This window comes from Cannabis sativa, chromosome 4 (assembly GCF_029168945.1).
Source record: "Cannabis sativa cultivar Pink pepper isolate KNU-18-1 chromosome 4, ASM2916894v1, whole genome shotgun sequence".
NCBI classification, from domain to species: Eukaryota; Viridiplantae; Streptophyta; class Magnoliopsida; order Rosales; family Cannabaceae; genus Cannabis; species Cannabis sativa.
Genome location: NC_083604.1, coordinates 68,956,146 through 68,978,967, shown reverse-complemented (window position 1 = coordinate 68,978,967; position 22,822 = coordinate 68,956,146). Strand labels below are relative to the sequence as shown.

Here is a 22,822-nt window from a genome sequence, read left to right as displayed (position 1 = left end):
ATATTCTATTCAAACCTCACTCATGATTTAAGTAGTACTATATTAAGAAAAAATTAATCTCTCCAAGTCTCCAAGAAATAACATCAAAGAAACAGTGTTTAATTAATTGTTCTGTAAACGTGATTAACGTTGTGTTTAATTAGCTACATTATACATAGTTGAAATTACAAATTTTAATTGTCATAGATGACGCCATCATAAATTGGAAATCACATCAAATAAATAAATACAATATTTCCACAATAATCATCATTCTCACCTCTAATTTAATCATCAAGTCAATATTATTAACTTTTGTCATAAAGGTATATCTAGTTAAGGCATAATTCATATAAATACACGTTACATGAGTTAGCATTAATCTAGGTTAGGTATGAATCCATAGTAATTTCATGTTTTGTGATTAAGAGATTGCAGTCATATATATATTGTAAAACTCCACAAAATAATGCTTTTTTATCTTCTAAAAAAAATTCTAAAAGTCATAAAAAAATTTAATATATAGTAAGCTTAAATTATTTGAAAGACCATATTAACATTTTCATATATATTTTTTAAAATCAAATTTTGTGTGAACTTACTACACACCATTCAACTTTGATGAGCAACCATCTTGTTATTTATTCGGTTAATTATTACATAATATTTCTGAAAATTTCCTATTTCTCTATTAACAAACAACCAAATCGAATTATATTAATTAATAATAATAAAACTAAATTATTGTTATTGTAAAATTCGTACGGTACACCGTAGATGGATGGGGCCAGCATTCGGCTCACGCCATTAACTAGTATTTTGACATGAAGTCTAAAGCAAAATAGGTCAGAATATTTTTACTTCTCCTAAAATGAATACTAGGTTGAGAGGTACTATAGATAAGGAGGTGTCCAAGATCAGTGGTTTAATTGAAAATTACTACTTGGTCAAAGACATGGATGCCGACCACCTTTCCTCTAAGCATATTCCCTCTTACTGTCATCCTCCTTTTACCTTGGGTCTATGGTCAAGAGCCCAACCCATTCTCTAACTATCAGAGTCAGCTCATAATATTTCCCTCCTGGCCACTACAGCCAATTTTCTCAAGTACGGGCTTTACCCGTTCACGGAGATTCAAGGATTTGAATAGGCAGCTGAGGGGGTCATTACTGAGTTGGAGGCTCCTATTAAGAGGAAAAATCCCAAGAGGAATCAGGTGTCGATTGAACGACCTATCAGGATTAGAGATGACCCTGAGGAAGCTGTCCGTCCTACCATCCAGGCGACAAGAAAGTGGAATGCCATAACAATGGAAGATGATGGGGATTCTTTTGATGAAGATTCCTCGTCTTTTCTTATTTGGGAGGGTGCACCCCTGAAGTCTAGGGTAGTTATTACTTTACCCAATTTTGCTTATTCTTACTTGTTTAGATTTTTAACAAGTGTTTTCTTCTGTGCAGCCAAGTTGGAGAAAATGAAACGAGCATTTAGAAAGAGGACCGGTGATGCATCTGGCCAAAAGTCAACTGTCAAAAGATCAAAGATGGATGCTTATCTTCCCACAAGCATTGCCCCAAGCTCCAAGACACCCCAAGTAGAAGTTGAGAGGAGTACGACAGATTTTGTCATGAACGTTCCTGAGTTCATTCCTCTAGTCAAGAAGTCTTTGAAAACTCAACCTCCAGTTGCTCCGGCCAAAAGATCTAAGGGGACCAACACTGAGTAGCCCGACTTGCCAAAACTAGCTAGATGTTACTCCTCCCACCATCCAGCCAGAGAGAAAGAAGGCTAAAGAAATGATCAGTTTCTATCAGGATTGCCTAATGCCTGAGGTCAATTAGCAGCTTACCGGGGTGGAGGATATGCATGTGGAAATATTGGTCAAAATAAAACTTAATAGATCTATAGATGTTATTATGACAAAATTAGTTATATTTTTTGTATCTATTCATGTTAGAAATTGTCTTAATTAAAGTTGGTTATAATAAAAAATAAAATTCTTGAAAATTAAGCTTAGTGCCATACTTTTATTATTTTAGAAAACATAGGGTCCATTTCTTCATTTATAACAAAAACAGAGAGTCTAATTAGTAACTTTTGTAAAACACGTAGTCCAAAATAGTATTATGTCACTCCTCCCACCATCCCGTCAGAGACAAATAATTTTAAAAAATTCTTCTAATTTTTTCCTTTAATATAATTTGTCTTGTTGTTCCCATATTTATGCTCTTCCTTGTATTTTCAATAACGACATTGTCGTTATTGATGATAATTTTTTTTTTTTTAAAAAAATAATAATAGTTGTCCCAACGACAGGTAAGTGTCGTTATTGATAGTACTATTTTTAATGAGGACTTTTTGGCGTTGGTAATAGTGGCGTTGGTATAAACCATTATTGTTGTAGTGTAATCCATGTCCGTCCTTGGCTGGAGGGGATCGCGTGCACAGGACTTGTTGGGAGGCGTAAGACGAGGAGGAAACATGCATAACCATGTTGCTCCCAAGACAACGTGGAACACTTTCTATGACACATCCATTCAAACTTATTTTTTTGGTTAGTTAACTATTTAATTTTGACACATGTTTAAAGAACATATAAAGAGCATCATCATACTTCATAGTTCATATCCAAAAGTTGGGACATAGATAGATAGTGCTATATATATACACTTAACAAATGAGAATTAATCAGATTCTCCACTAGGTGTTAGCTTTAATATGTTGATTAGTGCTATAGTAGGATTGTAGCATGGATATATCTTTATATAGTACATATCCATTTATATATTATATATCTTCATTATTTATTATAAATTGGGCACGTGAGTAATTACTTTTTAGGAAATGGAGTCGAAGGATACAAAGCATTATAATTTATCACAGTTCGTTTAAGAGCGCGCGCGGCGGTAGCTCTAGTTGGATTGAGTTAGCTGCAACGATGGTTCCACTTTTATTAATTCACATATTTTAATAATTGAGATATGACAATATAGAATTTTATTTTATAATTTATGTTTTATTGCCACTAGGTTCCTGTTATAAGCTTATCATCACCAAGTATATATGAAAATAATTAAACTAATGTTGATCACTTAAGAATCTGCAATTTTACTATGTGACTTATGATTATAAAAGATAAATTGCTTAATTATCTTCACACGAGAATTAACTCAATAATAATGTCTTGGGTAGGATTCATAATGCACATTATTAATTAGTACTTCAATAATCTCTTAAAATAAACTTAGAAAAACATGTTGAGAGAAAACCACACTAAAATATTATTTAGTAAAATTTTTCTCATGCTTACAATCAGGACGGAACCAGAGCTAAATTTTAAGGGGGCCAAAAATATATTTATAGATACAGTTAAATCTAATTTAATATGAGTACTTAATTAAAAAAAAAAAAACATGCTGGCTAGTATTATTCGGTTTAAAAATAATACCTAGCTATTGGGTAAGTAATTTAATACTGTGTTTTCTAATAAGAAAAAAGGATTTTTAATAACTTTTACTTTTCATAAAAACAAAATAAGAGAAACATTAAAAATCACTATTAGTACCTAACACCTTTCTTGATGTCTATTGGTGTAATTAAGTATAGAGTCTCTTATTACTTAAAAATATAACTTTTAGGGAATATCGCTAACCAATCGTGTGGCATCATCTATAAAAGGTGCTGGTCATCACTAGTGCCCAATAGCAATGCCTTAAAAATAATAATAATAACGTGGACTGTTGTTTAAGAAAAAATATTCACTACAACAAATATAGTTATTACCGGCGGGTTTATTGCCGGCGGAACTCACCCGCCGGTATTAATAGGGGTATTACCGGCGGAAATAGCCATCCGCCGGTAATAACTATATAATTAATATTATATTAAATAAATAAAAAAAATTATTTTAAATTTATTATTACCGGCGGGTTTGTATTAATACCGGCGGAATCCCGCCTCGAAAAAAGTGGGCGGGATTTTTACCGCCCAATTTTTTGAAATTAGTTTTACCGGCGGATTAATACCGGCGGGACCCGCCGGTATTAATCTGGGATTCTGACCGTTTTTATTAATACCGGCGGAACCCAATTAATACCGGCGGGTCCCGCCGGTATTAAAAATCTATATAAACCCCTCCCCATTTCAGAATACCATTTTTTCCATTTTCACTCCCCCCCATCTTCTCCATTCCACCTCCCCTCTCCGTTTTCAAACACAATCCGCCCCGTTCTCCGGCATCATTTCCCCGACACCGCCAGTGCGCCGCCCGTCTACCACCGCCAGTGCAACGGTAATGATTTCGTTTTTCTTTTTTCTCTGTTTTACATATATTATTTTTTTTCTTAATATCTAATTTTTTTCTCCATCTTTAAAGTTTGGGATAAATAATCTGTGGGGAAGAAATTTCTGAGTAAAACGCCGGGATCGGTTGGTGTACTAAATATTTGGAGGTTAGTTCTTACAATATTTGTGTATATATATCTCATAAAAATAATTTTTTTTTCTGTAAAAAATATTATATATGTATGTATACTGTGTATTGTGAATGGAAAATGTGTTATATTTGAAAAATTTTAGTTTAGTGTATTTTTAATTGCTGTTTTGTGTATACTGTGTACTGTAAATTATATATTTTGTATATATGCTGTGTGTTGTGAATGAAAAATTTGTAGATATTGTCAATTTGTACACAGTGTATACATTATATACGGTATATACAGTGTATATAGTACAGTGTATACACTGTATATATAATATACACAGTATATATACAGTATATACACGGTATATACTGTTTTATACAGTGTATATACACTGTATATACTGTATAGTTAATATAGTGTTATATATATTATGTAAAAAATAAATGTAATTTATAGAGTTTTGTATTAATTTTTTTGTAAAAATTTTGTGTCATTAATATTTTACAATAATAAACAACTTTTAAATATGTATAAAATTTATATACAATTGACTATTTTTAAAAAATGTAATAAAAAAATTAAGATAAATCTATATTTTTGAAAAAAAAATACTCATAAGTTAAATATTTTATAACATAAAAAAATAAACTTTTTCATGTAAATATTAAATAAGATTTTAAAATCTAAATTTTATTTTTTTAATACTTAAAATTTAACAACAAAAAGTTTATGAAATTTTAACATTAAAATATGTAAAGAATAAATATTAATAAAATAATAATTTCTTTAATTTAAAAAAAATTAATAAAAAGCAATTTTAATATAATATATACTTGAAAAATAAATATAAAAACAAAAACAAATATTTTAATGTAAAGAATTAAACTTTTTTATGATTTTAATTATAAGTTTTTTTTTTAAAAAATGATTTAATATAGAAAAATATTTTTAAATAATATTTCTTTAAAAAATTAAATAAATAATATAATTTTAACATTAAAATATATAAAAGAAAATATTAATAAAATAATAATTTTTTTAATATAAAAAAAATTAATAAATAAAAATTTTATTGTAATATATACTTGAAAAAAATATAAACTCAAAAAAAATAATATTTAGATGTAATATATTAAAATTTCTTTCACAATTTTAATTATAATTTTTTTAAGAAAAAGATTCAATATAGGAAAATATTTTTTAAATAATATTAAATAATATTTCTTTAAAAATTAAAAATAGAAAATTTATTTAATAAAGAATGTTTATTTCAATTTGGGTCATTGTTGCAGCAACAACCTGTGTATGGTCAAATGGGAGGATCTCCACAACAGCCTATGTATGGAGGCTTTTTCAGTGCTCAGAGTCAGCAACAACAGCAACAACCAATTTTGGTTCGCCCCCACCCTCGACAATATGTGGAGATCTTGCCTACGCCGCAGACTGGACAACCTTATTACCCTGCTCCGCCGGCTCAATCCCGTGAGAATATTGATGGTTCAAGACTTAGCTCAAATGCAGACGAATTTTTAGAATTTACTGATTTGAACAATGATAGTTAGGTTTTTTTTTAATTATGTGTTATGTTTTAAAGTTTATTTAAAGACAATTTCCTAATTTTATTTAAGATAATATAATTTTTATTGTAATGAACAAATTAATTTTAATACTTAATTTCTTAATTAATGTTTAATGTTTAATTTCTTAATTTTGATATTTTATTTCTAATTAATATATTTATTTATAAAATAATTATTATAATTAATTTAATTATATTAAATAATCAGAATATTATTTTTTTTAATATTTAAAATTATTATTACCGGCGGATGGGTCCGCCGGTATTTATCATTATAATATATTTTTTTAAATATTTAAAAATATTAATACCGGCGGACCCCACCGCTATTAATCCGCCGGTATTAATATTATTACCGGCGGATTCCCCCTTTCGTCGGTAATAACCATTTTTATCGACCAATTAATGCCGGCGGATAATTACCGGCGGATTCCGCCGGTATTAATTATTACCGGCGGTACTATTACTTATTACCGGCGGATGCTTCCGCCGGTAATAATGATATTTGTTGTAGTGATTAAGAGGTATCTTAAGGTGCCAAACACTACAAGACGTTGCATAATGCTATTGATGCATTTTAATATTGGGTCTTACAAATTTTAATTTAATAAATAATGGGAAACCGACAACTAATTATAAGACACTACAATAGTATGGTGTTGGATTCTTTACAATACCAAATAATAATAACTATTTACTTTTAGTATATATTATATAATATATAGCCTATAATTATACTACTAAACAATATTTTAACTTTCTTTGAAAATATTTTATAAAAATAAAACTACATAGTAAAATTAATGAGAACAAGATGTATTTTGGGCTGGGGCCAGGGCCACCTTAGGCTATCACTTACCTCCGCCCCTGCTTACAATGATGAATGGAGGGTTGTATATAGCCATTTACCCAAGAGGCAAGAGAGAAATGATGAAACTACCTAGAAACTTGCTAGAAATAGATAAAAAAAAAATTCCTAGAAGTTTTCTTGGATAAAAACAAACGTACAAACAAACAAATAAGGGAATTTTCGAGAATATTAGAAAATTTCATAGTGTGGTATTATTTTTTAAATCCTCAATCCAGATTCGGTTAGTTAGTAATTAGTTGTTCATTAGCTAACTCATAGCGAAAAATAATATAGCAATCATATACGGTCCTTTGGCCTATATATAGAAAAACACAACATAGTAGCTAGAGAGAGAAGTTAGAGAGAGATATCTGAGAGTGAGAGCTGGAATTGGAAAATTGTATTGAACAACATTGATTATTATGTTGGCTCGTGTTAGTGAGTTAATGAGTGTTGAGGAATTAGACCATGGATGACTTACTGTGAATATTTCTTTGTAGCTCCTGAAATTGATATCTCTAATTCTCATCAATAAAGAAAGGTGGGAGTGATTTCAAACTGGAGCAGGACCAAGTTCATATTGAACTTCAAATCTGAACCAGTAAAATTCTCATGTCTTGTTGTGTCTGTAAGCTATTTAGATTCATCTCTATGTTTATGTTTCTGGTTTGATATGGGTTCACTACTTTAAAAAGAAGTTTTTGCGTCTGTCAACGCATCTCATGAAACTTGTTAATCGATGCAAAAGTCAACCCACACTTTTTTTGCTTCAATTATCCATCGATGCAAATAATTGTTAATTAGCGTCGATTATCTATCCAACGCTAAAACAAAAACCGAAGCAAAAGATAAAATATAAAAAATATATATACACTATTAGCGTCGGTCCATAACCGACGCAAAAAGCCATTACATACACTATTTTGCTTCAGTTATCCATCGATGTAAATAATTATTAATTAGCGTCAATTGTCTATCCAACGCTAAAACAAAAACCAAAGCAAAAGATGAAATATAAAAAATATATATACACTATTAGCATCGGTCCATAACTGACGCAAAAAGCCATTATATGTGCCCCATATCTGCTCTTTTTGCACTCTGTCGTGGCATCACATGGTGGTGACACGTGAAAGTGGTTCCCCATTTTTTTTTTTTTTTGATGAATAAGAAAGTTTTATTGCTCTATACCAAACTTTACATTACAGCTCATGCCATGTTTCCCAACACTGGTTACAACAACTTATAACACTTTAATCATCATGTACAATTAAATTTCTAGTATCCAATCTATATCCTCATGCTTTGCTTTCTTAGGCGGCCAAGCTTGAATTCTCAGCTTACTGGTGTGCTTAGTTTGCTGAAGTGTTCTGCTCGTGAGACCTCTTTGCTGATTCCAGAGTATGTCATTTCTTGTCTTCCATATATGATACACAAGACTAGCCAACATTGTGTTTATCATGCTCTTCTTAACTGTAGGGAATCTCTTCGTTTTATGGCAGATTTGCAGCAGTTTGGGAATATCAGCTGCTGGTGTATTCCATTGCAGAGATACTTTGATTGTCTGCAAACATTCTGAACTATATGCACATTGAAAGAACAAGTGTTCTATGTTTTCATCTCCTTTCCCACATAAAACACAAGTAGTGTCTATGGTAGGATTATATTTACTTACTCTTTCCTTTATGTTCAGTCTTTTCCAAAGAACTAACCATAGAATGAATCTATGCTTGGGAATAATTAATCTATCCCAAACCAGATTGCACCATGGAAGTTTAGGATGCTCTGGGAAAAGGTCAAGGTACCCTTGCTTAACTCGATATCTCTGCTGTACAAAGCTCTCCATGTCTCCTTTTTGCTGGAACTTGTTCTTAACAGCAACAATTTTTTTCCAAGCCCAACTGCAATCCTGTGGAGCAATATAACTCCACCAGCTCTGCTCTTTCAGATATACCATGTGAATCCATTTCACAAAAAGACAGTCCTTCTTGCTTGCTATGTCCCAAACATATCTCCCTAAAGCTGCTATGTTCCATTGCGGAATGTTCCTAAATCCCAGCCCCCAACAGCTTTTGGTCTGCAAATGAACTCCCATGCCACTAAACCAGGCCCTGCTGCCTCTTGTATGCCTTTCCAAAGAAAGGACCTGCATGTTGCCTCTATGTCCTTCAATAGTTGCTTGGGCAATACAAAAATCTGAGCCCAATATGTGTGTATGGCAAGCAAAACCGAGTTTATCAAGGTGACCCTACCCATGTATGATAGATTCCTTGAACTCCAACATCGAATCCTGCTAGTCATTTTTTCTAACAAACATTGACATTCAACTCTAGATATCTTCTTAGAGCAAATTGGAATACCTAGGTACCTGAAAGGAAGAGAGCTTCTCTTGTAATTAGATGCCTCTAGAATTCTATTTACTTCATTTTCAGGCATGCCCGAGCAGTAAATTGCTGTTTTTTGTTCATTTGGCATCATGATGGAGATGAAATCTCCATTACAAAACACTAACAGATCATCTGCAAAGCATAGATGATTCAGTTTCATTTGACTGCATTTGTCATGGTATTTAAAACCAGGCCATTCACCAACCTTCTTGAAAATTCTCGAAAGGTACTCCATTCCCAGAACAAAGAGCAAGGGAGACATCGGGTCTCCTTGTCTTAACCCTCTCTTGGAATTGAAAAATCCACACATAGTACCATTCAATAATAAGGAGAACTTAGGTGTACATATGCATTCCATAATGAGATTAATGAACTTACTAGGAAAACCAAGTGCTCTCATCATCTCCTCAATAAAGCCCCATTCTATGGTGTCATATGCTTTCCTCAGATCAATCTTGATCATACTACTTGGCTTGCAATTTTTCCTCCCATATAATCTGACTAAGTCTTGGCAAACAAGCACATTGTGAGCAATGAACCTCCCATGAACAAATCCACCTTGATTCCCTGCTATAAGATCAGGTAAAATCCTTCTCAGCCGATTGCAAATCACTTTAGTAGCAGCCTTGTAAATGACATTACAACAAGAAATGGGTCTGAAGTCTACTACACTCTTAGGGCATTTTGACTTTGGAATCAGAGTTATAGTAGTGGCATTAATCTCCTTTAAAATCTTCCCTGAGTTTAGAAAAGACAATAATAAAGTCATTCCCCACTATCTTCCAGTTATCTTGAAAGATCCCATAACCATCTGGCCCAGGAGCTTTATTTTTATCAATGGCAAATATTGCTTCTTCAACTTCATTCTTTGTGTACTCTGCCATTAAGATTTCCATGTGAATATTGTTTATCTTAGGGCCCAAATCCACAATTGCTTGATTTACATTCCTTCTAGGCTGTATTGTAGTTCCAAGCAACTTTTTGTAATAATCCAAGAAAGCATGTTGAACTTTATCTGGGGTGTCACACCAATTTCCATACTCATCCTCAATCGAGAAAATTCTATTATGAATTCTTCTCAATTTTAGAGAAGCATGAAAAATGTGAGAGTTGTCATCCCCAAATTTAGCCCAACTTACTTTTGCTTTTTGTGCCAGGAAGCTAGCTAGGGCCTTACTCACTTCAGCAAACTTGGTTCTTGCTTCCTGCTCCTGGTACATAATCTCTGTATTTTGAGGATCTAGATTCAGCTTGGATTGCAACTCAGCCAACATCTCTCTTGTGATACTTTTTGTCTTTTGAATTTCAGAGAACCCTGTGTGATTAATGCGTTTCAAAACTGTCTTCAGCTTTTTTAGTTTCTGTACAATACAGAACATTTTGGTTCCCATACATACCTCATTCCAGGAGTTTGTTACTAATGCATCATAATCAGGCGCTTGCTTCCACATGTTGAAGTACCTAAACGGCTTCCTCCCATAACTCCTATCCTCATAAATTGTTACTAAGATAGGAGTATGATCAAAACTCAGTTCAGGTAAGAATACAGCTTCGGAGCAAGGAAAATTGTTTATCCAGTGTGAATTGACCATGACTCGATCTATTTTGGAAAAAATCCTTTCCTCAGGCTTCTGTTTATTATTCCAAGTGAAGAATGACCCTGAATGTTTCAAATCAACCATATTGCAATTTTCCATACAATCTTTAAGTCGCTGAGATGGGCAGCAGTGAGCTCTCCTCCCAACTCTCTCATCACCATTCATAATCTCATTAAAATCTCCCATTAACATCCATGGTTCCTTGATTCTCTTTGCCAATTCTTCTAGTTCAACCCATAAATCTTCTCTTTTCCTCTCTTCATTGAAGGCATAGATCATTGACACATGAAACTTCCCTGCTTGTTGTTGAGACTGGACATAACAATGCATTATTTGGCTAGAGCAATATTGAATATCTACATTATATACACTTGGCTGCCAAGCTACAACTATTCTACCTTTATCTATCCAAGGATTGTTAGTAGAAAAACACCAACCTTGAAAGAGACTTGAATACAAAGCTCCCATATTCTTATTCTGTACTTTTGTTTCTAAGAGGCTCACAAACCCAGCTTGTTTCGAGTGAATCAATTGCTTGATTTCATTGTGTTTATGCTGGCTGTTAACCCCTCTTACATTCCAACAAAGAAACCTATCCATTTGAGGAAGAGGGATCTCCCTCCCCTCCTGTGTTCTTCCCACTTCCGACCTCTGTTTCCTTCATTTCCATCTCAACATCATCTATGTTTCCAGGTTCTACAGCAAGAGAATCAAACATATTTCTGACAGTTGTCTGTTCAACCTCCTGCCCTGCATTAAATTTCTTGCCCTTGATGACCTTCTGAAACCCTTCAGCATCTTTAACAATCTCTTTTTCTTTTGATGGTTTCTTTGGTAGCCAAACCTATTTAACAGGTTCTTTTATCCCTTCTTTCTTCCTGCATTCTGAAGTTTTATGCCCAATGCCAGAACAATTATAGCACACTAGTGGCAACCATTCATATTTAACATCCAAAGACACGTCATGATCGAATTCATCAATAAAGGAAATTCTTTCAGGAAAATCCTGATCAAGACTTACCTGAATGAGAACTCTGGGGTACTGCAGCCTATCTCGATTCCTCGTCACATTATCAACTTGCAGAGGTTCCCCCAGCTGGCCTACAATCTTGAATAGGGAAGACTCTCCCCAATACTTGATGTCTAGGCCTTTGAGTTGTACCCACGTAGGAACCTTAGATACCTCTTCCTTAGTAAAATCATCGATTGGATTCCATGGCTTCATAACCATTGGCTTGCGATCAAAGAATACATATCCCTGTTCCATGACCTTGTCTCGCTGCTCTAAATTCTGAAATCGAATGATGAATATACCTTTGGCCAGCAAACCCACTTTCACCACATCATCTTTCCATAATCTCCTCACAAATCCTTCCAAAATGCTAATTGGAGGGTTAGCTCCAATAACATAGCAGACCAAAGATGGCTGCCAGTAGTTAACCTCATCTGCAATATCCTCAAATTCAATCTTAATTTTCTTCTTCACTTCTGTTTTCTCTGTTTCCAGCCCTGATTTAACAAACGAAGTCTCCAGATTTCTCACAATGCTAGATCTGAGAATCGGGGGAGAAACCCTCTTCCCAGTGTTGACATCCCGAGAAGCACGATTTGCAATCGCGAGCCACTCCGAAAAATCCTGTCGAATCTCACTTTGCCTGAAAATAATCGCCTCCGATTCCTCCGGTGAAAAAACCTTCTCAATGTACAGTTCCATTGGTTCTTGGTACTGTTCTATTGATTCTTCAGCATCTTCGAATTCCAATTCTTGTATCCCCAAAACAGCATCCATAGATCGAGTCTTAATGACTCTATCAGAGGATGAGGGACCAGGTTTCTTGCCCTTCGATTTGCCTTTCCCGGCCATTTTCGCTCTTTTTGCCATAACTCCGGTGGTTCCCCATATTTGACCGAAGGAGATGTTCTGAGCCGAGCACCGTGTATACCTGTACGGACGAGGTCCTCCCAACCGAGCAGTGGACAATCCGAATAACATATCAATACTTAGCAATTCCAGCATTTGCATCGTGAAGCACAAGAGCAATCCCAACAAATCTGGGATCGTATCACAGGGATATGGCAAGCTGTCCAAATCCCACAATCTGTGTATTCTATATATGTAATGTGTAATCTTACCAATTATAGACATTGTAAGAAAAAGGGAAATCTTCCCTCAAACATATAGCCCTATAAATAGTGATCTATTCTCACTGGGCAAAGGGTCGAAAGAATTATCTAAGAGAGCATACTCAGAGATGTCATTGTAAGAGCTTTAAGAGAAGAATCACCGTATTCTTTGTTCTTAAGTCAATACAAATCAAGGGGAGTAGGCTATTACCGAACTGCTCAGGGCTGAACCTCTTTAAAAATTGTGTGTTCTTTATTTATCTTTTCATACTATATCTAAACTATATCACTTATCACTTACAATTAAGACTCATTGTCGTTGGCTAAAAGCGAGGTCAATATTTTGGTGCTTTCATTGAGAGAAAGAATCATAAATTTGCTCTTTACTTCAAATTTAATCATAAACACGATGGTGGTACAAATTCGTAGAGGCGTGGTCGATCAGGTAGATCCACCGGCAGTGGATCCCGCACTACAGAATCCAGGAAATGCAAGGGTTCCACCAGCCACAAATCCTGAACAACTCATCATGCAACCACCAACCGTGGGTCATGGTGTGACGTCTCATTTGAATGGAATCACGCCCGGTGTGCAAGAGACTGGAAATACCAGTTCAGCAGCCAATCTAGGTATTCCCAGTACTGGAGTTCCGCCAACAACAAATGTCCGAACAACCGTTGGAGACGACACCGAAATCCAGAACCTCCGTGATGCTCTTGGACTCATGCAAGGCCATACTAATACTCTACATCATGATCAGGAAGAGCTTCGTGCTGCAGTGAACCTTGCATTTGAAGAGCAAAGGCGTCTGTTCACTGAATGGAGGGATAAAGAAGTGGAAACGTTGAGGGCTCAACAAGCAGCCATTGACAACCGAACAAGACAAGCCACCGTACTGATACGAAGAGCCTACCAAGCTACTAATTAGTAACCTGCAACCAGCATCCCGCTAGGCGAGTCAGACGAAGATCCAGTTGGGAACACTTTTCAGACTCTGAACGGTCAGCTGCCCAATCCCCGGTCACAGGTTCCGCCTGTGGGCCAAGCGATAGGCGGTCAGACCTTATCTAGTAACTCGTCAGGAGGGATTATACCTAATAACTCCACTCAGACTAACGGTTCCAGCCAAGTGCTCGGCCAAACCAACCAGTCATTAAGACAACCTAATGCATCTATATTTAATAGACTGGGAACAACTCATGATCTTAGGGAAGATCTCAACAGAAGGAGAGGGTTAGACGAACAGTATGTCTCACCAGCCACTCAGCCCGGGGCCAGTGCTCAAAATCCAGCTCAAAGAATCCTGACGTGACCCTAGTCGGCCAAGAGGCCGAACAAGTTCATCCATCTGTGCAAGCATAGTTGGATGAACTGAAAAACATGTTCCAAGGTCTGGCCATGACACCAAGTTTTGCCGTTTTCATGGAGATTATGGCCATGACACCAATGAATGCAACAATTTAAAGCAAGAAATTGAGTTTCTAATAAGAAAGAATAACCCGCACGTGCAAAAATATGTCAAGATCGATCAAAATCAGAGGGTCGCCCAAGCAGACAATCACCAAGATTTACTGCCACCACCTGTGGATGAGCATTTGCAAGTTATAATTGGGGGCCCACACATAGTTAGAGATTCAGGCAAAGCCCAGGAAAGGTATGCCTGAACGTTACAGCACGAGCAAAAAGAAGTCGTCCTGATCGTTGAAGAAAGGAAGCCAAAAGTACCGCGGGCAGGGGAACCCACCATAACGTTCAATGAAGAGGATGCTGTCAAAGTTAATTTCCCGCACAACGATCCGTTGGTCGTAAAAGTACAGATAGCCAACAAAAGGGTGGCCCAAATTATGATAGATAATGGAGCCTCTGCAAATATCCTGTTCAAAACACCATATGAAAAAATGGGGCTCCAACTCAAAGATCTAACTCCCTGCCTTCAGCCCGTATATGGTTTCTGCGGCCAGAGTGTTGCACCTCTAGGGAAAATTTGCCTACCCCTCACTATTGGGCAAGCTCCGAAGAGCATAACTGTAATGGTACAATTTTTGATATTGGATGTTCCATCAGCCTTTAATGTCATGTTGGGCCGACCAGCCTAATGTGACCTAAAAGCTGTTACGTCGATATTTCATTCGTGCCTTAAGTTTCCAACGAAGAATGGGGTCGGGTGCCTGAGAGGAAATCAACAAGTTGCACGTGAATGTTATAACCTTGCCCTGATAAGGCTAAAAAGGAAGTATCCTCTAGTCAGAGTTCGGAAAAGGGAAAAGACATTGCCAAATAGGGAACCACCCAAGGCAGGGATGAAGATGTGGATTCCCGACTTGGGGAACCAAATACAAATGTTGGGCCAGTGGAAGAACTAGAAGAGATTGGAATCGACCCAAATGTTCAGACCAGGAAACTCAAAATCGGAAAAGGTTTGCTGCTCGAAGTAAAATCAGTATTGATAAGATTTTTAAGAGCGAACTTAGACATTTTTGCATGGTCACATGAGGACATGGTCAGAATCCATTCTTCTATCATTTCACACGCCGTAAATATTGATCCTAATTTCTGGCATGTTCAACAAAAAAGAATATTGTTGGATAAGGAACAAACCCTAGCACTAAAAGAAGAGATAAAAAAAGTTGTGCAACAACAATTTCATAATTGAAGCTTTCTACCCAGCTTGGGTTGCTAATCCCGTACTAGTACCCAAGCCGAACAGAAATAGACCATTAGAACCAAAAAAACCTAAAACAAATTAGATCCATGGTGAGCTTCCAACGAACCACGAGCCGAGATCCAGAGCATGATTCAAACGAACCCCGAGCTGAGATCCATGGCGAGCTTCAAATGCTGTCACCACGAGCTGAGATCGCTGCACAGAAAAATAAATGCTGTCACCACAAGAGAGAGCGAGAGAGAGACAAACAAAAAAATAAAAAGTAGAAAAAAACCTGTCTACCTTGGGCGATCATGATGGAGATCTCAAAACTTTGGCTAATGGAGTCCAAGGCGAGGCAGAAGGAAGACAATGGCCATCTGTCCTGGACGAGGCTCGTGCGCGAAAAGAAAATGAGAAAGGAGAGAGAGGCCGAATGAGTAAGCTGAGGATAGTGCGCGATTAAGAGAACTGGGGAGGAGTGTTGGAAATACTTTACCAGGATCTATATTTATTAACAAGTATGTTTCATTAACATCGTGATATGAATTCTAAAACAATGAAATAAACACATAAGGGTTTAAGAAAATCTTACATTGGGTGCAGCGGAATATAATGACTCATTCCGTTCAGATCTCTAGCCCTTGATTCCTTTCTGTAGCTGAGCATTATCAAGATCTGAACCTGGATCTCTTTCTCTCCTTCTTGAGTCCGATTCTCCTTCTTGTTGATTGAATTCTTCAAAATCCTCCACACTATGATTGAGATACCACTTGATGTGTGTGGGCACTCACTCTATCACTCAAGGTATGAAAATTTTAAGAAGAAAATAGAAGAGAATGAGGTTCGGCCATAGGAATAGAATAGGCTGGAGGCTCAATTTTCTGAAGACAATGAATTTCATCAATCTTTAAGTGTGAGCAATCACTATCTATTTATAGGTAACCACCTAGGTTTAGGTTAGATTTATTTGGCATTAAAATAATAAAAAAATAAATGGTAAAATCCACTAGTGTGGCCGGCCATAGGATGTTATTGGGCCCCACTTTGCAATTTTGCCATTTTATCATTTTTCTATTTCATTTTCTCAAAAACGCCAATTTTCTAATTTAACCACTTAAATGTCAATTCCAATTATTTAATAACTATAAATTAATTATTAAATAATATTGTCATTTAATATATTTATTAATTAGACATATAAAGTCTCTTAATTAATAAATAAACCTAAAATTTATTTTCTTCACAATTTTGCCTTAGTGAAAATTCATAAACTAGACATAGTCTAATTTTAGAATTATAATTGATTAATTAAAATCAATTAAGTGAGTCTTACAAGTAGTATGGTCTCAACTAGTATGGGGACCATGGGCCTATATAACCGAGCTTCCAATAAGCAAACCCAGAACTTACCAGGTAAATTCACTGACTTATTAATTCCTTGTCGCATCCACGCATAGAACTTGGAATTGCACTCTCAATCATATAGAACGCTCTATATGTTCCACGATATAGATACACTATTAATTATCTATTGTTATAATCCCAATAATCAATGATCCTCTATAGATGAACTACATTGCATATGGATAAAATTACCGTTACACCATTTCAATGTATTTTATCCTTAAAACACTTGCCACCTATAAATGATATTTTAGTGAATTAATATAGTCACTAAAATGAATGTTCTATCATTTATCACTATTTAGCAAGCTCGAAGGAAATCATCGTTTCAATTTTAAATACCTATAGAAGCTATAGATTCCATATCTATGATTAACACTCCCACTCAATTGTACTACCATGTTCCCAAAATGTATGTATCACCCTGACCAAAAAGTAGGCTTAACTAACAAATCAAAGAACATGTATAATACTCTTGAGATCGAACTAACCATATCAGGATTAAGATCATTTGATCTAGGATCAACTAGGTGATATTGAATTGAATAGATATTACAATTAATTTATCATATCTAATCAAAGTTCAATATCGGTCCCTTCCAATGTATACTTGACAATGCCCTGCAAAGGACATAACACTTATCCAAAGTGTAAGCATACCTATCGCTGATTATCATGCCAGTCTAAATCCATTGAACTAACAAATCGGGGAATTAAACTTTCGAACATATAATCAAGATTATATTCCACTGTGCTGACAACACTATAATCATTAACAAATACATATGTTCTGGACTTAATAGAATTTATACATTAAACAATCATGAAATAAATCATGTGAACCATGCAACATAAAATGTTATTTCTGATCTTTATTAATTAGTAAATTTGATTATATTAAAATGAGTTTTATTTAGGGCACAAAACCCAACAAGGAGAAGGTGGTCAACGGTGGTCAAAGCCTTACCGGTGCTGGGAAGAGAGAAGGTACGGTTGAGAAAGAGGCGTGCGGCTGAGAAGGAAGAAGGGTGCGGTTGAGTATTACGGGTTTAGAAAATTTAAGATTTTTTTTTTTATATAAGAAAAGAGAAATAATGAGAGAAAAAAATGAGAAATAGACAATAATTAAAGCTCAGCAATATATTTTTTTATTATAACCTAGCATTTTGTTTAAAAAAAAATAATAATTTAAGGTTGTTATATAGTGACGCGCCATGCATGTCACGACACATTTACCCAATCACACCCCGCGCATAACTACAAGTTAGCAATTTATATTTAGAAAAAAAAAGTAAATTATGGGAATTACTCTATAGTGACCCTTCATATTTTTAGTGACACATATTGTAGGGCACTAACATTGAATTTTTAGAGTCTTTTTGTGCGGGTCACTAAAACTCACCACTAACTTTTTAGTGACCCACACAAAAGTGGGAGTCACTAAGTCTATTTTTGTAGTAGTGCCATGTACCGTTGTCGGGTGTCAGGTGGTCTTGAGTTACCTCACCACTCGCACACACACCATGCTCCTCACTAGTCACCAATCGCACACACACCACTCTCCCTCACCACTCACAACTCGCACACACACCACTCTCCCTCTCCACTCACCACTCGCACACACACCAGACTCTCTCACCACTCTCCACTCGCAACCTCTCGCTTCTCTTTACCCACTCTTTGCTTGCAACCTCCCTTTCTTTTCACCCATTCTCCACTCACACCCTCTCTCTCCCTCTCCCCCACTCACATCTCCCTTCTCTCTGTCTCTCACCCACTCTCCTTTTTGCCAACCACCAAGTTCTTCCAACTTACTCAATATGCTTTACTTGTGGGCATGAGGTCGGTCAGCTTAAGACATGGCGAGAAGACTTGTATCTCCATGGCCAAGTGACTTTCATATTGCATGGCTAAGGGATGTGCAAGATCGGTACATGGCTAGGTGACTCCCAAGTTAGGACTAGTCGAATGATCTCGGGATACATGTACATGTTGACTTGGTCATTACTTGGCTGACTCTTAAAGCTAGTTTCTCTCACTTCTTGAGACTAATTATTGATTAATTTTAAAAACTAGTCTTGTTTATTTTTGGGGTTAACATAACTCCAAACTAATAATTAAGCTTTCAAAATTTTAAAATATTTAACTTTACTTATGTGCAATCAACAAGTTATTGTGAAAACAAAATGTTAAGCTATTTAATATTAGGAAAAAAAAAAGTTATAGTGGTGGAGTTGTAAATTAGAGATTACTAAAAAGATTATAAATGTCATCCATTTAAAGGGAATGCAAAAGAGATTAGGATAGAGAGTCTTTTTGGCATTTTTCTTATACTAAATCTAGGTAATTAAGCAAATTAATTAATAAATGGATAAAAAATAATTAATATATATGTACTGCATATGGGTACTACTAGGGTAGGGTATTATTAATTAAGTTTGTAAATATATATATACTACACGAGCAAAGCCTGTCTTAATTTTTCTTTGAGCTGGTTGTGATTCAAGCAGAACTCATCGTCCATCTGCAAATAATTACATGAAGAATTTAACTTTGTGTTGGATTAGTTGGACTTTGAATAAAAATTGGACTAATTAAAGCTAATTATTCAAATCAAATCAGTGTTATTTTTCTTCATAAAGAGAAGAGAAGACCATGCATTATATGCACCGACCATACATGCATATACGGTTACTGGTTTGGACTAAATGTATTCACATCACAATATATTATTTTTTTCAAATTTCATGTACGTATATAAATATATCATGCTGATCACACACTATATATACTATTATTACTATATATATAGTTATGTTTGTACATATTACTAATTTATTAAATCATATGTAACTATATCCCTATTTCCAATTAAGATATGTAAAATATATAATTGTTGCCAAAATTATCACCTAATAAAAGTTATGTTATTAATCTAGAATACATAAGCAAATATTTTGCTATTGTTTATTTATGAATTAATATGTATCTCGATCACATTAATTTCTGAATTATTTACTCATTTGTTCTTTTGTTTGTTCAAAACTTTAATTTTGGAAATTAAGCCTGAATTCCTAATTTCGTAACAGCCCCTGTACTTATATGTACTTGTTAATATTTCTCAAAATTAATTAATTATGTTTATATGTGTATGTATATAGTAGTATAAGGACTAATAATATTAATGATTAAGATTTTTGGGATAAGTTAAGTAACAAAGTAGATTTCGAGTTAAATAATTAATTACCTGAGCAACAATAGTTATATCAATTGTAGAAGTCCCAAGAGGCAACTCAGTAGCATTAAGAATTGTGAGGTGAAGATTTTCTATTTTGGCAAGTAAGTTAGCCAAATTGCACCCTCCATATTGCTTTTCGCAGTAGATTCTTATCAAAACCTCCTTGTTCAAAACTCTCGCCTCAATTTCAGGTAGTGGAAAAAATAAGTTACCACAGCTATAATAATCTTGATCATCATGATGAGACGAAGAATCTTCTTCGACTGCTGTAGATACTACCAGAGATTTCTTTATCATAATGACTGATTCATGGTTCTTGGTTTTCATTTCATGTTCTTCTTCCAGTGTCTTTACTCGTTCTTCAAGCTGTTTTACATAACTGATGGCATTTCCCAACACAGAAGCCTTGTCCATCTGTAATGATAATTAATCCTCCAAAATTAATGTTCTTTGAAATTCTATGTCTAAAAATATATATAAGACTATAGAATTTTATCAATTAAATGAGATTCCAACTCAAAATGAATTGATTATAGGTAGAGAGAGTAACCTACTCATGTTCTTATAAATAGTACTTTAACATTAATTATACTATCCTTTCTAGAAAAGGTCTGGTGTGTGATTTAAACTTAATACTATTGAGGGTAAATAGCGGCATAAGTACCCAAAGTTTTAAGTTTGTAAGTGGGATAATCTTAATGTTTATTTTTAGTGGCATAAGTACCCATTGTTTGCAAAACTGTAATTTTTTTCTAAAAATTGTTATTTTTTTAAATAGGCCACATATAAAGTCCAAATTCTAAATCATTGGATCTAGACAGAGAAATTATTTCCATATGTTCCTTTAATATTATAAATTCAAAACGAGGTCTATACAGACAAAACGGGATGAAAATTACAGTTTTACAAATATTGGTTATTAATGCCACTAAAAATAAACATTAAGTTTATCCCGCTTACAAACTTAAAACTTTGATTACTTATGTCACTATTTACCCTACTATTAATTTATAAGATTATGGGTTTATCAACACCAGACTTTGTAAACCACACTTGCTAAATTTAAATTAGTAATTAGAACAATTATTACAAGTAGTACTTACCTTCTTTAGACCTGGAACAACAGCGGAAAGAGCTATAAACTTCTGATTGAGCTTCTCTCGTCGCTTTCTTTCAGCTATAACATGGTCCCGGGCATGTAATGGAGACCTACCATTAATCGAAGTTCTTTGATCCCCTTCCACCTTATTATTACAATTTTTATCATCATCGTAACTACTACCAATATAGTAATTCTTCTCATCAGAACAAGGCACCAACGCCATTGTGTTCGAGTTCGAGTTGTTGAAGCAAATTAAGGCCGCAGAGGAAGAAGTAACAGCAGTAGGGTTTGGCACAGGAAATTTTGTGGTCGTGTAATTTGGTTGATGATGATGAACAGTACTACTAGTCCTATTACTAAGGACCGAATTTGAGGTGTACTTGTTGTTCTCATCATTATCATCATTGTGATTATCAATTGAATAGTCTAGAGTACAGTGATCCATATTGTATTGGTCACACATGAAATTACTTAAGGCATCATTCATTTCCTACAATTAATAATTATTAGTAATCAAAATCTAGATACTCATGACAACATGCATTTATATATAATGAACATACATATATAAATATAGTTGGTAGAAATAGTAATAATAATTTAGTAGAAAGGCCGGCCGGCCTCTTACCAGTTCATCAGATATCCATTTCGATGATAAGATTTCCATAATCAATCATCAGATCTCTCAGCTTCTGATGACTGAATAAAAAAGGATTCACTAATTAATGGAATTGACAATTAATAACACAGTTTATTATAAATTGAAGGCAAGATTGGGACAGATCTAAAGCTTATCATTGTTAATTCAGATATTAAAATTCACAAACGTATACATCAAAAACATAGACGAATGGCAATCAAAGAAATAAAATATATTTTTTTTTATATGTATATATATAAGGAACTTAAATCAAATTAACATGGGCTTGAAAAGAATAAAAAAGGATCAAACTTCAACAATTTTATGACCAAATAATTAAAACATGTTTGGTAGACGTACGTGATTTTGATTTTGTCTTTTTCGCTGCGACCTTCAAATTAAGAAGACGAAGACATTACACACTGTGATCTTTTGTTAATTATTGTAGTAGGTGAAATGATCAGAATTAAGAAACCTTTAGTGGCCTTTATATATAATAATAATGGTGCTAAACGCGCTTAAAATGGTTACTAATTAACCAGCTGGTATAATCACAAAGCTATAAATTAATGAAGGAATCTATAATCAGGGCTTACGCGGTCCACGTACGTACGGTGTGAACTATTCTCGTCCTTCCTCTCCCTTGATTATTATTGTTCGTATATATGGAACTATATAGCTAGCTAGCTCTTTTCATAAGTCAACATGTTACTCTTTTTCACCAATTAATACTTGGTCAAATATCAAATCTAAATAGTAAGTACAGCATTGATTTATTAAATGAATATCACAATTACATACCTACATATCAATCACATATATATGATATTAAGAAATCGTAGTCAGTTAA

The 22,822-nt window shown here is 34.6% G+C and overlaps 1 protein-coding gene and 1 long non-coding RNA gene across 3 annotated transcripts; one reads left to right on the top strand and one right to left on the bottom strand.

The window, feature by feature from the left end:
* Positions 1-3,680: 3,680 nt before the first annotated feature.
* Positions 3,681-5,873, top strand: LOC133037348 (uncharacterized). Its single transcript, XR_009687451.1, has 3 exons — positions 3,681-4,270; positions 4,355-4,430; positions 5,696-5,873. It is a non-coding gene; the product is annotated as an uncharacterized LOC133037348 (long non-coding RNA).
* Positions 5,874-19,260: 13,387 nt separating this feature from the next.
* Positions 19,261-22,417, bottom strand: LOC115712230 (transcription factor bHLH18-like). 2 transcript variants are annotated; one of them, XM_030640493.2, is made up of 5 exons: positions 22,333-22,417; positions 21,961-22,031; positions 21,334-21,822; positions 20,240-20,644; positions 19,261-19,516 (listed from the first exon to the last, which is right to left on the bottom strand). In XM_030640493.2, exons 2-5 carry the CDS (start codon positions 21,997-21,999, stop codon positions 19,448-19,450), a joined length of 1,002 nt encoding a protein of 333 aa, XP_030496353.1. In that variant the 5' UTR covers positions 22,000-22,031; positions 22,333-22,417; the 3' UTR covers positions 19,261-19,447. The 2 variants fall into 2 exon arrangements, with proteins under 2 accessions (XP_030496353.1, XP_060969060.1); XM_061113077.1 differs by lacking the exon at positions 22,333-22,417 and having other exon boundaries at positions 21,961-22,159.
* Between the last annotated feature and the right edge of the window lie 405 nt (positions 22,418-22,822).

What these genes read in the sequence shown, in the direction of transcription:
- LOC115712230 (XM_030640493.2), bottom strand. Translation starts at nt 21,999, where the DNA reads ATGGAAATCTTATCATCGAAATGGATATCTGATGAACTG. An exon ending in AATGGATATCTGATGAACTG is followed by an intron (nt 21,823 to 21,960) that starts GTAAGAGGCCGG and finishes TATTAATTGTAG; the next exon opens with GAAATGAATGATGCCTTAAG. An exon ending in ATATAACTATTGTTGCTCAG is followed by an intron (nt 19,517 to 20,239) that starts GTAATTAATTAT and finishes AATTATTTGCAG; the next exon opens with ATGGACGATGAGTTCTGCTT.